This window comes from Mirounga leonina, unplaced genomic scaffold (assembly GCF_011800145.1).
Source record: "Mirounga leonina isolate KUSES-001 unplaced genomic scaffold, KU_Mleo_1.0 Mir_418, whole genome shotgun sequence".
NCBI classification, from domain to species: domain Eukaryota; kingdom Metazoa; phylum Chordata; class Mammalia; order Carnivora; family Phocidae; genus Mirounga; species Mirounga leonina.
Window position 1 is genome coordinate 309,056 of NW_023270739.1, and position 19,283 is coordinate 328,338.

At 61.9% G+C, this 19,283-nt stretch overlaps 2 protein-coding genes across 2 annotated transcripts in view; one reads left to right on the forward strand and one right to left on the reverse strand.

Moving 5' to 3' along the window:
• Nucleotides 1-19,283, reverse strand: part of GRAMD4 (GRAM domain containing 4) — a 467,167-nt gene that overhangs the window by 219,943 nt on the left and 227,941 nt on the right. The gene's annotated exons all lie outside the window — the stretch shown is intronic.
• CELSR1 (cadherin EGF LAG seven-pass G-type receptor 1) overlaps nucleotides 1-19,283 on the forward strand; it is a 137,270-nt gene that overhangs the window by 113,507 nt on the left and 4,480 nt on the right. The window contains exons 19-32 of the mRNA XM_034987292.1: nucleotides 820-1,003; nucleotides 2,715-2,858; nucleotides 5,492-5,696; nucleotides 6,504-6,671; nucleotides 8,374-8,500; nucleotides 10,195-10,395; nucleotides 14,872-15,046; nucleotides 15,677-15,789; nucleotides 16,174-16,253; nucleotides 16,895-17,021; nucleotides 17,693-17,818; nucleotides 18,276-18,370; nucleotides 18,656-18,759; nucleotides 19,016-19,165. Coding sequence (XP_034843183.1) covers nucleotides 820-1,003; nucleotides 2,715-2,858; nucleotides 5,492-5,696; nucleotides 6,504-6,671; nucleotides 8,374-8,500; nucleotides 10,195-10,395; nucleotides 14,872-15,046; nucleotides 15,677-15,789; nucleotides 16,174-16,253; nucleotides 16,895-17,021; nucleotides 17,693-17,818; nucleotides 18,276-18,370; nucleotides 18,656-18,759; nucleotides 19,016-19,165 — 1,999 coding nt within the window. The remainder of the gene's footprint in view (nucleotides 1-819; nucleotides 1,004-2,714; nucleotides 2,859-5,491; nucleotides 5,697-6,503; nucleotides 6,672-8,373; nucleotides 8,501-10,194; nucleotides 10,396-14,871; nucleotides 15,047-15,676; nucleotides 15,790-16,173; nucleotides 16,254-16,894; nucleotides 17,022-17,692; nucleotides 17,819-18,275; nucleotides 18,371-18,655; nucleotides 18,760-19,015; nucleotides 19,166-19,283) is intronic.

Sequence of the window (19,283 nt, forward strand, 5' to 3'; positions counted from 1 at the left end):
TCTCCATCCACACAGAGACCCCCAGGGCACCTCCCCATCCACACAGAAACCCCCAGGGACCCTCCCTATCCACACAGAGACCCCCAGGACCTCTCTATCCACACAGACCTCCAGGGAACATCCCCATTCACACAGAGACCCCCAGGAAACCTCTCCACACAGAGATCCCCAGGACCTCTCCATCCACACAGAGACCCCCAGGGCACCTCCCCATCCACATAGAGACCCCCCGGGGCCCCCCCCCTCCCCCCAGAGACCCCCAGGACCTCTCCATCCACACCGACCCCCAGGGAACCCCTCCATCCACACCGAGGCAGAGTCCCTTCGATTGCATTTCCATCCAGGCCTGAGTTTGGGCCGATGGAGTTTGTTGCCATTTTGGATTCTTTGCAAGCAGACATTCCCGTCCTGGTTTCCATGCTGGAGCCCCTGCCAATAGCCTGGTTCACATACGCTCTGAGACGTGTGGGTTGGGGGGTCAGGCATGTCACCACGGGGTAGCCCGCAGTGTGTCCTTGGGCTGAGTCCCTACCTGGTCAGCGGGGGGCGGCAGTGGGGTTGGGGTTCTGACGTAACCAAGGGCCCTCCACGTGCCTTCTGCCCTTTGCGTCTCGAGTGTACGTGGGGAGCGCCCAGCAGAGCCTCTCCCTGACGCGGGCCTGCCACCAAGGACCTGGCCCCCTGTCTGACCCTGCCCAGCCACGTCTCGGGGCACTAGAGCCTCTCCAGAGCCTGGCGCGCCCCCTGCCGCGTTGGCTCAGCCTCCTCGGGCCGGCCTCACTCACCCGCTGAGCGCCGTCTGTCTGTCTGTCTGAGCAGGACGTCGTCCGCACGGGCAGTGCGCTCCTGGCCCCGGACACACAGGCCGCGTGGGAGCAGATCCAGCGGAGCGAGGGGGGTGCGGTGCAGCTGCTGAGGGGCTTCGAGGCCTACTTCAGCAACGTGGTGCGCAACGTGCGGAGGACCTACCTGAGGCCCTTCGTCATCGTCACGGCCAACATGAGTAAGGGCCGCGGGCCGGCTGGCTGGGGGGCCGGACCCCCGGGGCCTGTCTGGGGGGTGGCCCCTGCTGGGCCGTCTGTAGGAGAGGGTCACCAGCTCTGGCCTCTGGTTCCTTGTCTGCAAATAGGGAGACAGGACCCTCCTTGTCCAGCCTTTCAGAGCTGAACCAAGGAAACCCACACATCACTCCCAGGCCCAGGGAATCGGGGGCAGATCAGAGGAAGAGCTGCTGGCTCACCCTCGGAGGTCTGCAGGCCTCTCAGGCCGTGGGTGTGAGACTGTCCAGGGCAGCAGGCCCGGGGTCTGGCTGCAGGTCCAGCCCTCCAGGCTCACTGGAAGAGGCGCAGACCCCAGGGAAGGACAAGGGACCTGGGTGGCAGGGGGATGTCTGCCCTCCCTGAGTCAGGGGCTGAAGATCAAACAGAGCAGATACCTTGTGAACCAAGTCACCCCTAGTGCCCAGGAGGTGCCACCCTGAGGTCCAGGGGTTTAAAGGATCAGGTTCCTTCAAGGGGAGAAAGCCCCAGATAGTAGAACCAGCCCCTACCCCACCCATCCAGACAGAGCTGGCCAAGTACCTGGGTGGGGGTGGGCCCCTCCTACAGGTGAGGGCCCTCGCTTTCTCCTCTTGCAAATGTTTATTAGGCACCCAGGTGGGGGATGCTCAGGCAGCACTGGGCGATTGCTTCATGCATACCCATCACCAGAGGGGCCCGAGCCATAACCTAAAGTGGCGGCCCTCACGTGACCCCTGCGGCCTCCCGTGCAGGCCAGAGATGTTCGGGCAGTCTGCGCCTGGGCCCTTCTGGAGCCCCCGACTGGGCCTGCCCTGTGCCAGGGTGGAGGTGGGCTCAGGGCCCCGTCATCACTGGGGACAGGAAAGAAGGATGAGCGTGCTGGGCGTTCCTGCTCCTGTCCTGGAGGAGGGCCTGCGGAGCTGGCCTCAGGGCTGGACAGGACTCGGATATGGTGCAGCGTGCACCCCAGGCCCTTCTGGAGCATTCAGGCAGTTCCAAGTGTCCTGCCGGCCTCTGCCCACAGCCTCTCTGGTGTTGTCCCTGAAGCTCTGTGACCGGGAGCATCCGTCCTGCCCCGGGCGCCCCGTCTGTCCTCCCGTGTCCTGTCCCCGGCTCCAGGGCTCTCACCCATCCCCGACCACCCAGCAGCTTGGGGTGGGAGCCCGGCCCTTGCCCGTATAGGCAGCTTGTGGGCACCCTTCCTACTGGGGGGGTTGTTGAACCAGTCAGCTCAGTGGGAGGACTTTGGGGGGTGACCCTGGGGCATGCAGGGGTGACTGTTGGCCTGTCCGTCACCAGGCCCCTCAGAGCAGTGGCGGTCAGTGCCAACAGAGGTAGGTGCCCGAAGCCTCCGAGAACCAGCAGGAGTCAGGAGCCCCTTGGGTCAGTCCGAGTGTCTGCTTGGGCTCTGCTCTGCCGGACAGGGAGCGGGTTACTGCTTGTCTGGCCTTCTCTCTCTCATACCCCGGCCGGACTGTCCCCAATGCCGCCGTGATGTCTCACTTCACACTCAGCGCTTGCGCCGTGTGACTCTCGGCGGGTCCGGGGAGTGCGGCAAAGTAGAAGTCGGTTCTGTTAGGAAGGGTGTTGGTCAGGGCGGTGGCTGTGGTCGGTTTGGACATGGTGGTGCCGATGGAGGAGGCTCTCGGTGGGAGGAGCTGGGGGAGGGATGACAAGGGGGACCTGTCCCCACAGTTCTGGCCGTCGACATCTTCGACACGTTCAACTTCACGGGAGCCAGGGTGCCGCGATTCGAGGACATTCACGACGAGTTCCCCAAGGAGTTGGAGTCCTCGGTGTTCTTCTCGGCTGACTTCTTCAAACCACCGGAGCGCAAAGGTGAAGCCCCATAGACGGCACGGCTGCCCTTGGGAGTCCCACCGGTCAGGGGGGCGGGGGGCCCTCTGAGGGTCCTGTAAGAAGAAACAACACGGTTCTTAGTAGAGAGCATGTTGTGTGGGTGCACGTCACATGCGTGCCCTGAAAACGGGGCCAGCCGCGGGGTGTTAGCTGACGTCAGACCCCACCGCTGTGCTGGGGCATTTCTTGCGGGAACTTGGCTAACTCGTGGCATGACGTACCAGAGAGCGCTTAAATCACATGTGCGCTAGTCTTTCCCACTGGGCGGGGGAGGATGCTGTCTCTGTGTGTGGGTAAAATTTGAGAATCCACCCCCAACCCGGAAAACAAGCCGGTTCTTCAGTCCTGGTTTAGGATTATATTACCAAATGGCTTAAACATTTGGAATTTTCTTTTTTTTTAAGATTTTATTTATTTATTTGAGAAAGAGAGCGAGAGAGAGAGCACGAGGAGGGGGGAGGGGGAGAAGCAGGCTTCCCGCTGAGCAGGGAGCCCGATGTGGGACTCGATCCCAGGACCCTGGGATCATGACCTGAGCCGAAGGCAGACGCTTAACGACTGAGCCACCCAGGCACCCCTGTAATTTCTTAAAAATTTTTCACAGATCCACTCCAGCTACTGAAAACATCTCAAGATAATGGGGACTTGAAAACGTAAAATTCTATAATGGACAATTTAAAATTTGAAACGTTTTTAGTAAGTTAGTGTTGTCAGCCATGTGGCATTATTATTCAGAACCTTTTAAAGAGGATTTTACTCCAATGTGGGATCCACTGGGACCCTGTCTTTCAAACTGTGATTTGGGGCCGATCTGGGTTTCTAGCACATTCAGCCGTGTTCACAGCCACTGTCAGCAATGATGTACGTGCGGTCCCTGCAAACGTTGCCTCTTATCCTGACCTAGAAACATTGTCCATGCTTCTGCTTCTGAACTGACCCCTGGTCCTCTCTGAGCCCGAGGCACCAGGAATGGACGCACTGGAGTCTCATTTGCTTTAGAAGATCCCATGAGAGAAGCTTCTGGTGCTTCCCTCGGCCCTGTACATGGTGCTTCATTCAACTTGTCAGTTAGCTAGAAGTATCGCCACGGGGTAAACCCCGCCCGTTCTTTTACTGATGCGAAGACTCAGCCCCCGGCCTTCGGTGACCCCCTCCCCCTCCAATTTCCCCAAACACCTGACTCATCACATGGCAGGCCAGCTTGTGGGCTGCCCGGAGTAGGTGGCCCTGCTGGAGGAGGAGCCCTGGCGAGCGACCGCTGGGAGTCAGACCATCTCCCGCTTCCAGAGCAAGCAGATGAGAGGTGGCAGGACCCGGGGGGACTGAATCAGCACCTTATTTGGCCCCCACTCTGTGAGGTCGTCCAGGAGCGAAGAACCCGTAAATGTCCTTGCTGTGTGGAGATAGTTGCTTCCATCCAGGTCACGTCTGAGCCCTTGGGTGGCGTCTGGCCCATGAGTGGAGGTCCGGGCAGGGTTGCCCGGCCTGGGGCAGCACCTGGCCCTCTCACGCAGGAAAGCCCACAGCCTGCACTGCCTCCCCCCGGAGGAGAAGCTGGGGGCGGCTCGCTGACCGGCCTGAGTGTGGCTGAGCAGTGTTGTTGACCAGTCATCGGTCAACCCTGAGCAGGGTCAGGAGGACGTCGAAGGTGCGCGTGCCCGCCTCAGAGGGGAAGACACCAGTTGGTCACACGGCATTTTGCCGGGACCGGTGAGCTGTTCTGAGCTGGGGCCTTTCAGTGTCCAGTGTCCCGCCCCCACCGCACCTCACAGGCCCTCCGCAGGCTCATCTCCCAGGCCCTGCCCCTCCCAGAACCCCTGGCCGTCAGGGCTCAGCCCTCCCTAGAGCCCAAGCTCAGCAAGCCGTGCTCGGCACCAAGTGGTCTGGGTATTTGCAGAGGTGACTTTTGGGCAAGCATTTCTCGAACATTTTGTCGGTTCTTGAGAACGTGGGCGAGTGTGGCCAGGTTAACAGGGCATCGGAGGAGAGTGTCCCTCTGCTGGTGGGACGGGGAGGACTGATAGCCCCTCCTGTAATCCTGTGTGGACACAGGGACTGGGGAAGGTTCCAACCCTGGTCAGTGCAAGATAGTGTGAGCATCTACACCCCAAAATATGTGTACTGACGTATTTACGAGGGCCGTACCCAGCTTCTTGCATCCCTAGGGCGCGTACAACTTCAAATACACCCATGATTCACACGGAATCAAAACATGGGGCACAAACCCACTCGAGCGGTCCCCTGTCCCTCCTGCGTGCTGCCTGGGGTGTTGGAATCGGCTGGTCAGCCCCTAACAGCTGTTGCTTTTCCCCGAATTGTGCCGAGACGCGCCTAAGCGGCACCATCCTGACCACTTTGGGGCGGAGTTCAGTAACGTTAGGTCCGTCCACCGGGTTGCGCAGGCACCCCCACCATCGTCCCCAGGACTGACAGTCTGTGCCCCATCCCCGCCCCCAGCCTCTGGAGGCCGCGATGCTGCGGTTGTGTGGGGGCTCCGTGTTTAATCTGTCGGGGCCCCACAGAGCATCTGTGATTTCAGGAGGCACTTGTTCCCGTAGGAAGCGGATTGCTGGGAACGCAGGCCCCTTGCTCACGCTCTGCTTGCGTTGCAGAGAGCCCCACGGTGAGGCCGGCCGGTCGGAAGGCCGCCCCGCAGACGGCGCGCCTGGAGCCCGGCACCGAGAGGGAGGCCCTGTTCAGGAGGCAGAAGAGGCACCCTGACGAGCCCGGCCGGTTCGCCGTCGCCCTCGTCATCATCTACCGGATGCTGGGGCAGCTCCTGCCCGAGCACTATGACCCCGACCGCCGCAGCCTCCGGTAAGGCCTGTTTCCGGAGCATTCCGAGGGGCTTTCCCAGGTCACAGCCTCCAGCGCCCGAGCATCCGTGTGAGGACGTTCCCCATGAGCCAGGCCCACGGCCGCAGACCACCTCCCTGAGAGCTCCCTTGGAAGGTTCTGGGCGTCCGGGCAGGCCCTTCCCTGGTGTTGCTGCCCGGCAGCCCCCTCCCCAGCACACGCCCCGCTCGGCCTCCATAGGCCCTGTCACCGCATGGGGCCCAGCGGTGTCATTCCTGCGCCGAGGGGCCGGCCCCCACACCTGTCCCACATCTGTGCGCCTCGGGCGGCCGGCGGCCCCACTAGCTGCCAGGTCAGCACTGGCCAGAGAAACGAGAGCTGCCCCCGGGCTTCGTGGCCCCAGCAGAGGTGGGCGCCCACCGGGGCTTCACTGGTCAACCTGCGAGTCCCTTTCCACACCCGTCCCTGGGCCTGTGGTCTTCAAGTTCCTCCTTCGCGCCTGCATGAGATTCGGCCGCGAGCTCTGTTTACTGTACCCTCCCGTGGTTTCCAGGCTTTCCGCGGCTGTGCGTGACCGGCGGCGACACCTTCGCGCACCTGCCTTCCTTCTCTTCCTTTTAAATTTCCCAAGTCCGCCTTTGGCGCCGAGGTGACCGGTGCCGGCAGCCGTGGAACCGCCGCCACGGCCGGGGCGCTTCTCGGGGGCAGCGGCTGGGCTCCGGGCCTGCTGGAGAGACGTCTGCGCTGCGGGCTCCCGGCGGCGGCGCCCGGGCTTGAGACCCGTGTCTTCTAAGCGCGCCTTCCCCCTGCTCTCGCTTCTCCGCCCAGGCTGCCTAACCGGCCGGTCATTAACACGCCGGTGGTGAGCGCCGCGGTGTACAGCGAGGGGGCTGCCCTCCCGAGCCCCCTGGAGAGGCCCGTCCTGGTGGAGCACGTCCTGCTGGAGACCGAGGAGCGCACCAAGCCCGTCTGCGTGTTCTGGAACCACTCCGTCAAGTAAGGGTGACGCCCGGGGTGAGGGGCCGTCCCCCCGCCCCTGGAGCTCTGCGCTTGTGTGGGGGGTCCTGGCTGCAGTCCCCAACACTCTGTTGGCACAGTGTCTCCTGGGGCGTCCTTTTGTGGTCTCTTGCTCCCTTCCGGCCCCTCGTGGGGCAGGAGGCTCGTCCTGGGGGTGTCCGAGTCCCCTACACATGGTTACATGTGAACACGTGCACATCTGTGTACACACATGCACACGTGGGCAGTACGTGTACAGGTATGTATAGCTAGGGAAGCAGACTCGCACACCTGGGCACACACGTGAACGGGGATACACGGCTAGGGAAGCAGACTCGCACACCTGGGCACACACGTGTATGGGCGCTCATAGAACCCTTGAGAAGGTCAACACAGACATCGGGCTGGGCACTGGCAGGACTCCGTGATGCAGCAGCTGACGCGTGCCTGTTCCCCCATCAGATGAGGCAGGGCTTGTTCAGCATGCACACGAGGTATCACCCAGACGCTCAGGCCCAGGGGCCCTTCCACCGGCAGCAGCAGGTCCCAGATGTGTGGGGGGGTTGCTTTAACAAACAGGGGTCCCTGGCCTCAGCCACCCGCCCGTGAGATCAACCCAGCAGTTGCTGGGGCGGTTTTCCCCCTCTGAGGCCGTGCCTGCTGCCCCTGCTTGAAGCTAGGATGGAATTTTGTGCATCTGGGAGTTTCTTTCTGGGCAACGCAGACGTTCCCTCACGTCGCGCTTCAAACGATTGAGTAGGTGTCTGCCAAGTGGGGTTCCAGCTACGGGCTGCGCTGGACGCCCAGGGGGAGCGTGCGGAAGCCCGGCTGCAGGGGCCTCACGCTGGGAAGCAGGCTTGGCCGGCCAGAGACTGTGCAGCTCCTTTATTGTCCAAATTCTAGTTAATGAGCAAGCAGCGTCATGTCTGCAGTATAATAGATGCTTGGCTTACAAAAGAGAGAAAGAAAGACCCACTTTCACCGCGAGGGAGGTGTGAAGGGCTGTTTGGCGTGTGTTAGGCGCGGCTGTCTCTCATGGGCACTTGATTGGATCCCAGCAATTAGCTGTTGCCTAATTATCCTCCCTGCTTCCTCGGTGCCTATCATCCCCAGATCTTAGGGCTCTTGGCAGACACGTATGAGCCTTCACATCCCATTTTACAGATGAGTAAACTAAGGATCAGAGAGAAGTTACTTGATTTTCCCAGAGTCTGGGAGGGCAGGGTTCTCTCTGAGCCCGAGACACGCCCGTAAGCAGCTTGTCATTTGGGGCTTCCCATCAGGATAAAGGAAGTCATAATTGGGCCCTGCTTCCAGGCATTTGCCATAAAACATGGTGCAATCTGAAGATGAAAGTGCAGAATGAACGTGAGGTATTATTTCTTGAAACACCTAGACTCAAAAGAAGACTGAAGTACAAAGCAACCACGTTAGCAACCGAGTGCTTCTGACAAAAGGGGGATGCGGTTGGCCTGAGACATCCCGTTTTAAGTTTTACTGCGAGATGACACAGAAACCGTGAACTTCAGAGGGTTGCTCTAGGGCCCTCCCCAGCCACGAAAGGGAAGGGAGACTGTCCACAGGGTCCTGAGGGCTCTTGTCCTCATAGCAGGCGACAGTGGCGCTGGGCTTGGGGACGGCGGTGGGGCCTCAGAGACCCGCTGGTGGAAGGGGTCCTCTCACGGCTGTCTTTTCCCCGTAGCGTCGGGGGAACAGGAGGCTGGTCGGCCAAGGGCTGCGAGCTGCTGTCCCGGAACCGGACCCACGTCTCCTGTCAGTGCAGTCACATGGCCAGCTTTGCCGTGCTCATGGACGTCTCCAGACGCGAGGTGGGCGCGGGCCCCGCGGGCAGCCCTGCCCTCCCAGCAAGTGTGTCCAGGGATGAGTCCCTTTGGGAAGTTAGCCTGGCCCCAAACTTGCCCCCTCCACAGACCGAATCCACGATTAAAACCCGTGTTCAGGAGGGTTGGCCAGAATCTTCCAGGATTTCCAGACCAAAACTCCTTGGAAACATCGTTCTAAGAGGCTGGGTTGTAAATTAAAAACCCTGGTGGCAGACCCCGAGCCTCAGCCCGAAAAGAAAGCCCTGGAGAAGCCTCACCTCAAAGCAGGATTCCCGGTGTTCTGTTAGATGGTGCTGTGTCTACCCCGCTTTAAATTTTAAGGGAGAACAGAGCCGGCTGGCCGGGACAAAGGGAATGTCACCCATTAACACCACACACACTGGCCCAGAGACACAAAAGAGGGGGCTCGGTCGGGAGCCACCGGGGCCAGCTAATGTTTAACCTCTGGCATTTTCCCGGGCCTGGGAATGTGAGCCAGCCTCTGTGAGCCCGCGGGTGAATAGGGCAGATAGGGCAGTGGGCCCCCAGCAGGCAGGCAGCGAAGTCAGCCTGGGCTCAGACGTGTGTGGATGTTGGTGTCTGGGAGCCAGAACCGAGGCCTGGGGGGGCCTCACCTGGCACATTTTTTTCAGGCCTGGGATGTGTCCCAGGAGGCCAGGCCATGGTCCCTCCCAAAAGCTCTCTGGTATGCAGGTCTCTGTCACATTGTTCGGAGGGTGACAGCCCCGAGTTGCTGCTGATGGCAGCCAGGGTGACAAGAGGAAAGGGTGTGCCCTGGGTCCTTCCCCTGATCGCAAAGCTCCCGTGGGCAGGGGGCACTTTTGAGCTGGTTGCCCCAGGTCCTGACCTACAGGGGGTTAGTTATTAGTGGGGCGGGATTGGGGTTCGTCCCCTAGCCAGGGAGCTGGGCGGTGCTGGGAGCTGACTCACAGGTGGAGGAAGCTGAAGTTCAGGGAGAAGTCAAACTGGAAGAGGGCTCACCGCTCCCTGCCCAGGGGCCTCGTCCAACAGCAGGAGGCAGCCTCTGGGCCGCGGGAGTGCAGCGGGAGGGAGCCCTGAGCCCTGAGCCTCCCCTCCTGGCTCGCAGCCTTTCCCCGGTAGCCCCGCTCACAATCCCATGCGAGTCGCTGAATTCCAAACAACGCTTTCTGGGGGTTCCCTGAGAGCCGGAGCTTAGGTCGCTTCCTAAGTGGCAAGGCTCCGCGGGGTCCTGGACAGCTGTCCTGTTTTGCAAAAGCACAGGGGGACGGCAGCAGCCCCATGCGGCTGTGGCCCATCTGCCTTCTGTGTGCTGAGAGTGTGTGTGCAAGTCCCTCCCGGATCCGAATTTGGGCCACACAGGCTCAGCATCTCCTGGATGGCAGCATTTATGTGTAAGGTTTTTTTACATTTTTTTTATTGGGACAAAATATACAGAACACAGATTCACCACCCTAGTCACGTGTCAGTGGACAGGCCATTCAGTGTGGTGCAGCCACCATCCCTCTCCAGAACTTTCTTTTTAACCCCCCAATAATTCATTTGGAGTTTGTTCTTGGTTTTTGGCAGCCTGAGAACCATGTCCCAGTCATGTTGGTTCTGCCCATAGTAAGCTCAACCTTAACATGCTTTCATTGTGCAAAAGCCCCATCAGAGCAAGTCCTCACGTCCTCCTGCCTTACCCGCCCCCCTGCCCGCAGCACGGAGAGGTCCTGCCCCTGAAGATTGTCACCTACGCCGCCGTGTCCTTGTCGCTGGCCGCCCTGCTGGTGGCCTTCATCCTCCTCGTGCTGGTGCGGACGCTGCGCTCCAACCTGCACGGCATCCACAAGAACCTCATCGGGGCGCTCTTCTTCTCCCAGCTGGTGTTCGTGATCGGGATCGCGCAGACGGGAAACCCGGTGAGGTCCCTCTGCCGCCGCCCCGGGGGTGCGCGTGCAGCCCGTCAGACCTCTCTCCCAGGCGGAGGCAGCGCGTTGTATTTAACGTGGAACTTACAGAGGAGCGAGTGGGGGTGACCGCAGTGGAGATGTGAAGTGGGTTGGGCTTGAGGGAGGCGAGGACTAGAGGGGAGCTGCTGCTGGCGGAGCTTCTGCAGGAGGCCAGAGATCTGAGCCCCTGCCGCATCTAGGGAAGGAAGGAGGGAGGGAGGGCGGCTGATGGCCGGGGAAGGGTCCCTGGGGCGTGGGGTAGGGAGCAGCCTTGGAGGGGAGGTGGTGGCACAGCCGATGGGACGGGTACAAGAGAAGCGCACCGGGAAGCTGGGAGGTCTGTGGCTTCTGCTGTGCCTGCCTGGTGGCAAAGTGATTTAACATGTTTACGGTGGGGATTTGCAAAACACAAGGGTCCCAGCTGGCTGACCCTGGTGGGGAGGGGGGCAGGGTTGGAGGTGCAGGCTGTGTGCCTGAGGCTTGGGCTCACTGAATCCCTCCCGGTGAGGCGCCCGGGACGGTGAGAATGAGGGACTGCCCGAGGCACACGGTTCCCTCCGTGTGGGTTCCCTTATGCGTCCATCACAAAATGGGGACCCTGTAGGCCTAGGGGGCCGCGAGGCCAGCTGGCCAGCACATGTGCGTATGTAGGGACTCCGCGAAGTCCGAAGGTTACTCTCACATAATCCCGATCTCTCCCAAGGTGAGCAGTGGGCTCCTGGTGGGCCATTCCAATACGGCCACCAAGTGCTGTTGGCAGAGCTGTCGTTTCCTTCCATCCTCATGCAGCAAGGACCTGCTGATTGCCACTATGTTCCATCTACCCAAGCCCCAGATCCAGGAGGCCCCCCCAGCCCCACCCATGGAGCCTCCGTTCCTGACATGGGCACACACGGCAGTTCTTGAGTGTCACGTGCCAGAATGGTGCCATGGTGGCAGGTGGGGGAGCTTGCCTGGTTAGGGAAGGACTGACCATCCAGTGGGAGGGCTCCAGGATACGTCAGGACAGGTTGGGGAATCTGGTCCCCCAGGGCCCGAGGGGCCACACCAGGCAGGGCCACGTTCCTTTTGCAGGCAGCGCTGTACCATGGAGAGCCATGACCGGTCTGCAAGTTAGGAAGATGCCCGGAGGTCAGAAGAGCAGGCAGGGTGCTATCTTCATAGGTCCGCTGGATGGAGGCGAGGCCTGGAACCGAAGTCAGGGCAGCGGGCATGAGGAGAAGGGCAGGAGTCAGGGCTAAGTGGGCATGGAGGGAGGAGGAGAGGTGCCTTAGGTCTCCAGAAGGGGGACGAGTAGGTGAGGATGCCGCAAAGTGAGATGAAGACTGAGACAGGGTGGCTGGTCTGGGTGTGGCTGGCCAAGCCGTGGGAGGCTGAGGGCAGACGTGCAGGGGGAGGCACCTTCACATTTCCCGTGAAGAGGAAATGTGTCTCTGGGAATGGGTCAGCCCTAGGAGAGGAAGTGGCATAAAAGGACAAAGAGGGAATGTTCTGGCTAGCTGGTCAGGGCCACTGGCATACTTGAGCTCTTCCTCCTCGTTTGTTGCAAGCGGCGGGACCCCCTTGAGACCCTCTGGGGTGGCCAAACCTTCTCTAGAGGAAGGGGGTAGGTAGAGGCAGGGTGCCCTGATGGCCTCAGGGGCTTCTCAGCCATGACTTGGGGAGCACCAGGCCTGGCAGAGGACACCCACAAGGGCAAACCTCCATGCTGCCCTCCGGGGTGCTCCCCGCGGCGCTGGGCCGGCGGGGACGGGAGAGGGGCCATCACCATGTGGGGCCCTGCAGCAGTTTCTGTGCATCCAGCCAGGCAGGTGCACCTCTCCCTGCGTGTCCTTATCAGCGTATCAGACAGGTGAGGCTCTCTGTGGGAAGCCACATGACTCATTTCAAAAGCCTTCAAGAGGGCCCTTGAGTGGTCTCAGCAGAGGCAAGCCGCTCCTTGCAGCTACATACCGAGTGTGAAATGCAGAGAGGCTGTCCGCTTCTCTCAGGCACTGACTCATCTGCTGCTTTCCAGCCTGCCGCGCACCGGTGAGCACGAAGAGAAGGAATGCCGGCCGCACGTAATTCTAGGGCCTTGGCACCTCGCCTGCATTTTATGGGTTTTCTGTAAACTCACAATCCCATCTCTGGGCGAGGTTTTTCATCTCCCAGATTACTGGCAGGTTGAAATGATTTATTATGCTTCGCGTTTTGTCTTTGTTCTGTTTCTGGAAAAGGTGGTACATCTAGTGCAAAAGTCTGTACACATACAGCCCCATTAAATTTTAAAGTGTGTCTCTAACACTTCTTTTTTTTCAAAAGGTGGTTTTGTGGGTTTACTTTTCACATGATTGAAGGCGGCAAGCCAGCCAGCCTCCTCACTGTTCTCCCTCGTCTAAGCCCACCGTGCTTTGCAAGCGGGGGACCCTGGGGTGTACCGTGTGGGGCTCCCCGAGCCCCAGGCTCGCCCTTGACACCCAGGCTGACGGCTCTGCTCATGGCTAAGGGTAGCCCTCTCGTCTCCCGACTGTGGAGTCAGAAGCAGAGGACAGGTTGTCCAGTCCTATGTAAGATGCTGTCTTGTCTTCTGCTTGAGTGACCGTTTTGTCTTGTATTTGACAAATGTCAGTGCGGGAGGTTCCTCCCTCGTCTCTGGGGGTTTGTTTCTGGGGAGAACCTGGCCTGTGCAGGCTGACATGGCAGCAGGTGTCCCTTATGTTTCCAGCCAGCCCACGCTGTGGTCAGCTCCCCGCCAGGTACACCGGCCTGGCACCGAGCAGAACGGCCTCCAGTGTGGGTCAGGGTGGTGGCCCTGTGTCTTCTATTCCCGTGTCTGTTGGGTGGGGTGGGGGTTCTCCTGGGTAGGGACACTGAGACCCTGGGAGGTTGTGCTGATGGGACGGCAGCCAGGATTGGACAGCATGTCTCAGGAATGGGGCGAGCCTGTGGGGTGTGGCCTGGTGGAGGGGTAGCTGTGGGGTCAGGGCCTAGGTTTGGGGTGTGACTGGGAGGGGCGGGGCCTAAGTGGGGTGTGACCAGGAGGGGTGGGGCCTGGATGTGGGGGTGGGGCCAGGAGGGGCAGTGGCTGGATATGGGTGTGGTCAAGAGTGGGGGTGAGGTCTGGAGGGGGCCTGGATGTGAGTGTGGCCGGGAGTGGGGGTGTGATCCCCGGAGGGGAGGGGCCTGGGTATGTATGGGTGGGTGGTCAGGAATAGGGGGTGGGGTCAGGGGGCGGGGGCTGGATATGGGTGTGACCGGGAGGGGCGGGGCCTGGGTGGGGTATGGCCAGGAGGGATGGGGCCTGGACGTGGGTGTGGCCAGGGGCGGGGCCTGGATGTGGGGGTGGTTAGGCGTGGGGTGGGGCCAGGAGGGGCAGGGCCTGAGGCCTCTCTTCCTTCCCTGCTCCTCAGAGCTTGCCCCGCCTTTTAGGACCTTGCAGGGGTGCCTGCTCACATCCCCCAGCTGGGCAGCCTGGGGAACCCTGGCCAGCGCAGCCCCTGCCGGCAGGCCCCACGTGAGGCTGCTCTGGGCCAAGGCACAGCGCTCCTCGAGGTCTGGCCTGGAGCACCTCACACTGGATTCCCACTCATGGCCGCAGAGGCTGGACTCCCTGTGACCACACCATGTCTGCAGCCCCTCCCTGACACTGCCTTCTTCCCGTTCTCAGGGACCCAGGGCTGGCTCACCAAGGCCTGGAGAGGGCGGGATGCTGGCCCTGCGCTGCCCCGTGGAAGTTGGTTTCCTCTCCCAAGCACTTGGCCACACGGTGCAGCCCTGCCCCGCTGAGGACGGGAACAGAGCAAATACTCTCCTCCCTGTTCTGGTTTTGGCGGGAAGTAGGAGGCTCTGTTAACTTGGTGCAGGCAGGAGGAACTTATTTGATGGCAAGGTCATGAAGCGTGAGGCCTCCCCCTCCTCTGGCCACACCTGCTGGACCCTGCAGACACCCACACAGGGGTCCTGGGTGGCGGGTGGAGGCCAGCACCACAGCCTGGGGCCCGCAGCCTGAGCAGGCTGCCTCCGTACTCTTTCTTTCAACTTTAAATGCCTGTAGGTAAGAATTTCGAGCCATGTCATGAAAATGCAAGTTTCCAGCTTCTGATGAAAACATTAGAGGCTCTGCCTGCCCTTGCCCTGTGTCTGCATTCACTCCAGGCACTGCTCTGGGGTTGGGGAGGGGGTCCCCGAGGCCCCCAGGTGCCTCACTCCCCATCCTCTGTTCCACTTCGGGAGCCTGAGACACCGTGGCTCAGTGCCCAGCTCTTCCTGGGTGAATCACATAGAAAGAACCAGCTAACTCGATTTCCCTTCCCAGACCCGCATACCCTCGCGTTTGCAAAGTGGTCTGATTGGTCCCTTCCCTCCCCACCCTGTGCCCATCTGCCCTTGGCCTCCAATGCAGCAGGTGGGGGTTCCCGCGGGCCCGGCACTGAGCTGAGCTCCCCGCCCTCCCCGTCCTCACAGTTCCTGTGCACGGTGATCGCCATCCTCCTGCACTACGTCTACATGAGTACCTTTGCCTGGACCTTCGTGGAGGGCCTGCACGTCTACCGAATGCTGACCGAAGTGCGCAACATCGACACCGGGCCCATGAGGTTCTACTACGTCGTGGGCTGGGGCATCCCGGCCATCATCACGGGTGAGGACTGGAGGAGCAGCCCTGGGGGGGTGGCTTGGGCCGGGAGCTAACCACCGCTCGGGGAGTCCACGTGACACTGCCCCCACAGAAGCCCACGTCAGCTTGGCCCGCGCCCCTGGGCCCGGGCGGACGAGCTCTCTGGCCTCCTCTGTCTTTGGTACCCAGCGTGACCGGCCCCCGGCAGAGGAGGCCCTGCCCTACGCTTGCGTCTGCGCACATGAGCGTGATCGTTCAGTGCCCGCTGGGGGGGTGCGTCTCCTGTGAGGTGTGGCGTGGGCTCCTTGAGAGCTGGCTGTGGGTCTGCTCGGGGTTCTGTCTGTGGCACCTAACGGACGAAAACTCCGCGTCTGCCCGGCGTGTGGGTGGGTGGGTATGTGTGCACGTTCACGTGTGTGTGTGCTGTATGTGGGATGTGCGCGTGTGTGTGTGGTCTGTATGTGGGATGCGTGGCCTGTACGTGTGGTCTGTCTGTGATGTGTGTGGTGTGTGTGCGTGGGATGTGAGGTCCGTATGTGGAGCGTGTGTGTGCGCAGGCCTGGGAATGTCACCTGTGGCCACGCACCGCCCAGGCTGGCCCTCAGGAGGGGCCTCTCTTGGGTGGTGGCCCTCACTTCCCTCCCTGTCGTCCAGGACTCGCGGTGGGCCTCGACCCCCAGGGCTATGGAAACCCTGACTTCTGTTGGCTGTCCCTTCGAGACACCCTGATCTGGAGCTTCGCCGGGCCCATTGGAACAGTTATCATTGTGAGTCCAGGAGTTTTTGCAGAGCCCACGATTCTCGGGGATGTGTGAAGCTGGGTGCGTGGGCTGGGAGGGGTTTTGGGGGCCGGCGGGATCCTTGGCTCCTCAGAGCGGCCTGTTGGGCAGGAAGAGCTGATCTCATGGTGCTGGGGCCTCGCCCTTGGACCTGCGGATCGTCCCACGTCTGCGTCCTCATCCACCATGAGGCAGCTCAGCGTCCAGCCCTCAGGAGGGTCCCTGCGGGCAGGCAGGGTGTGTGAGGCCTTCTCGTTCCAGCCACACCTCGAGACGCGGAGGAAGACCCTCAGAAGTGTTTGGTCTTCAGATCTGTTGTGGCGATACTGACAAGCTGGCCACCTGACTTTGGTTTTTAAAAATGTTTTTCAGGTCAACACAGTCATTTTTGTCCTGTCTGCAAAGGTCTCCTGCCAAAGAAAGCACCATTATTATGAAAGGAAAGGAGTCGTGTAAGTTGGTGCCAACGCTGACGGGCGGGTGGGACCCCTAGTGTGGGTTTGCACGCCCGCCAGAGCCACCTGAAAGTGCCTGTCACCCCGTGGCCAGGCCCTTGGCCCCCCCCCAGCTCGGCCACCGGGGAGGTGACAGCCACACAGACACATCGGCAGGCCGCAGTGGGGAGAGGCCAGAGCACCAAGGCACATGGAGGAGAGGGAGGGGGCTGGGCACAGGGAGGCCTGGGGCAGGGAGAGGGACGCCGGGACCCCCAGAGATGGTAGGGTGTAGGCTCTGCAGCATTCGGTGGTAGAGTCGCTGAAGGGAGCAGGCTTGGGCTCTGTTCTCCTTGCCAAGGCCTGTTAACAGACGGATATAGAGGAGGAGGGGGCGATGACAGCCGGGGCGAGGGAGGTGCTGAGTTGCCTGGATGCAGCAGAGTGGAGTCAGGCAGGGTGTCGGGGCGCAGGGGGCTGGGACTTTCTGGGTTGGTGGTGACGGTGATGTTGTGGCCACAGGAGTGGAGAGTTATCTAGGCGCTTAAAAAAGTGTTGGGCAGGAAGGGAGGGGGGTTGATAAGTGGCTGGACGGCGGGGGCGGGTGCAGGGGCGGGAGGGGGCCCAGAGTCACTCCCGCCCCTGCGCCCCTCCGCCAGCTCCTTGCTCCGGACCTCCTTCCTCCTACTGGGGCTCGTCAGCGCCACCTGGCTGCTGGGGCTGCTGGCCGTGAACAGCGACTCGCTGGCCTTCCACTACCTCTTCGCGGTCTTCAGCGGCTTGCAGGTGGGCAGCTGTCCCAGCGACCCGGCGGGTCTCCGCTGGGGCGGGCCTTGGTGAGGTCCTGGGTCACTTGTGCTACCTCCGGTCCAAAAGGCCCGGGGGAGATCCTGGACCCAGGGTCCGAGGACAGACAGGGCCTCGGCGTGGCTGTCACAGTGTGGCCGCGGCGTGCTGGGGGTTCCGGTGACGCCTCTCCGCACGCGGTCCTGCCCCCGACAAGGAACCTGGGGTCCCAAGCACAGCTCTGTCCAGGGCCTTCCCAGGGACCCCCAGGACACCGTCCTTTGCTCAGCCGGTGCCGGGGCTCATCCTCCCTCCGCGGGGCAGAGTACATCCCACTCGTGTCCACAGGGACGGTGTTGGCCACTTACAGTTCACCCCGAGGGTCTTCCCAGCCAGTGATGTCACGTTGGGGACGCAGATGGCCCGAGGGTTGTGGCCGGGGACGAGCCCTCCTGGCCCCTGGCGTGCTGGCTGCCCTGGCCCCGCTCCCCTGGGCAAGCAGAGGCCCCGGGGAGGGGGTACCCAGGCGGGCCCCGGGCACTCAGCGGCATGTGTCGGTGGCGCCGCTCTGTGCCTTCTCGGGCAGGCGGGCGTGCCGTCCGGCGGCCACAGGACCCTGGCTGCTTTCCTGACCGCCGGCCCCTGCCCTGACCGGCCGCCCTTCCCTCCAGGGTCTCTTCGTCCTCCTATTCCACTGCGTGCTCAACAGGGAGGTCCGGAAGCACCTGAAGGGGGCGCTCTCCGGGAAGAAGCTGCACCCGGATGACTCGGCCACCACGAGGGCCACCCTGCTGACGGTAGGCGGTGCCGGGGGACCCCCATGGCCAGGGGGGGCCGTGTGGGTTTCTAGACCAAGCATTCGACGCAGCCGCCCAGTCTCTGGGACCCAGGCATCAGAGAGCCCCCCTTGGAGAGTGGCATCGAGCCTGATACCATTCCTGATATCCTGGGAAGAGAGCAGCGTTCACCAGATGGGGTCTGTCCTCGTCACAGCCCCATTGTTCAGGGTCGCAGAGGACAGGGCGGCAACAGGCTAGGACCCCTGACCAGAAGCCGTGGCTGTGGGCAGGAAGCCGTCCTCGGACCACTGCGGGGGCTGGGGCTGCTCTCCTCTCGGCCGCCACGAGGCCCCTGGGCTCTGTGCTGGGCAGGGGCTCAGTCAGGGTGCCGGCACCGGGGCTTGCTGTGGGGACAGAGGCGTCCTGTGCACCCCAGGGGCCTCTGCTCTGGCGATAACCATGCCCCCTCCCGCAGCGCTCCCTCAACTGCAACCACACGTACAGCGAGGAGCCCAACATGTTCCGCACGGCCCTGGGCGAGTCCACTGCCTCGCTGGACAGCACCGTCAGGTCAGGCTGGAGCCGGGCGCCCTCGCTCATACCCAGGGAAGGGGGAGGCCCGACTCTCAGGGCGAATGCGGCTGCCAAGCCAGCTGGGGAGGCCCGAGCGGTGTGCCCTGCTGTCTAGCTGATGTGTGGTTCCCCATGTGCTCTGGGAGTCTTTCGTGGCAGCAAACCTTCCAGAGCCCCGTGGGGCCATCTTGGCACATTCCAACGGTGCCCGGTGATGTTGGGTGTTCATGTCATGCAACCCCCTGAGTGATGGTGCTGAGCTCCCCCTCCTACCCTCTCTAGGGACGAAGGGGGCCAGAAACTCAGCGTGTCCTCTGGGCCAGCACGGGGTGGCCATGGGGAGCCAGATTCATCCTTTGTCCCCAGGAACACCAAGAAGCACCACGGTATGTGTCCTCTGGAAGGTGATCCCCCATCCACCTGGGCATCTCCCCCCGGGGGGGCCATGGTGGGGAGCTTCTTGTCGGCTCTTGTCCGGCCCATAGGCCTCTCGGTCACTGGACATACAGCCTCAGAGAGGAGTCTGCGGCTGCATCCCAGTCAGAAGGCCAAAAGGGAAACAACTGCTCCCCAGTGCCTGGGGCCCAGCTGGCCCCCCTCTGCCCTTGGCCTGAGCCTGCGGCCCTCCTGTCCACCCTGTAGGCCACGATTCAGACTCCGATAGCGAGCTGTCCCTGGATGAGCAAAGCAGCTCCTATGCATCCTCGCACTCGTCAGACAGCGAGGATGATGGGGTGGCAGCTGAGGACAAATGGGACTCAGCTCGGGGCCCTGTCCACAGCACCCCCAAAGGTGAGCCAGTGTTGGGCTGTGGAGTGTCTGAGGGCCTGCCTCCCTCCTGGGATGGAGAGCAGTGGCAGCATGGAGGGACAGCAGGTGGGAGGTGCTGGCTGGGGGAGGGACAGCACGT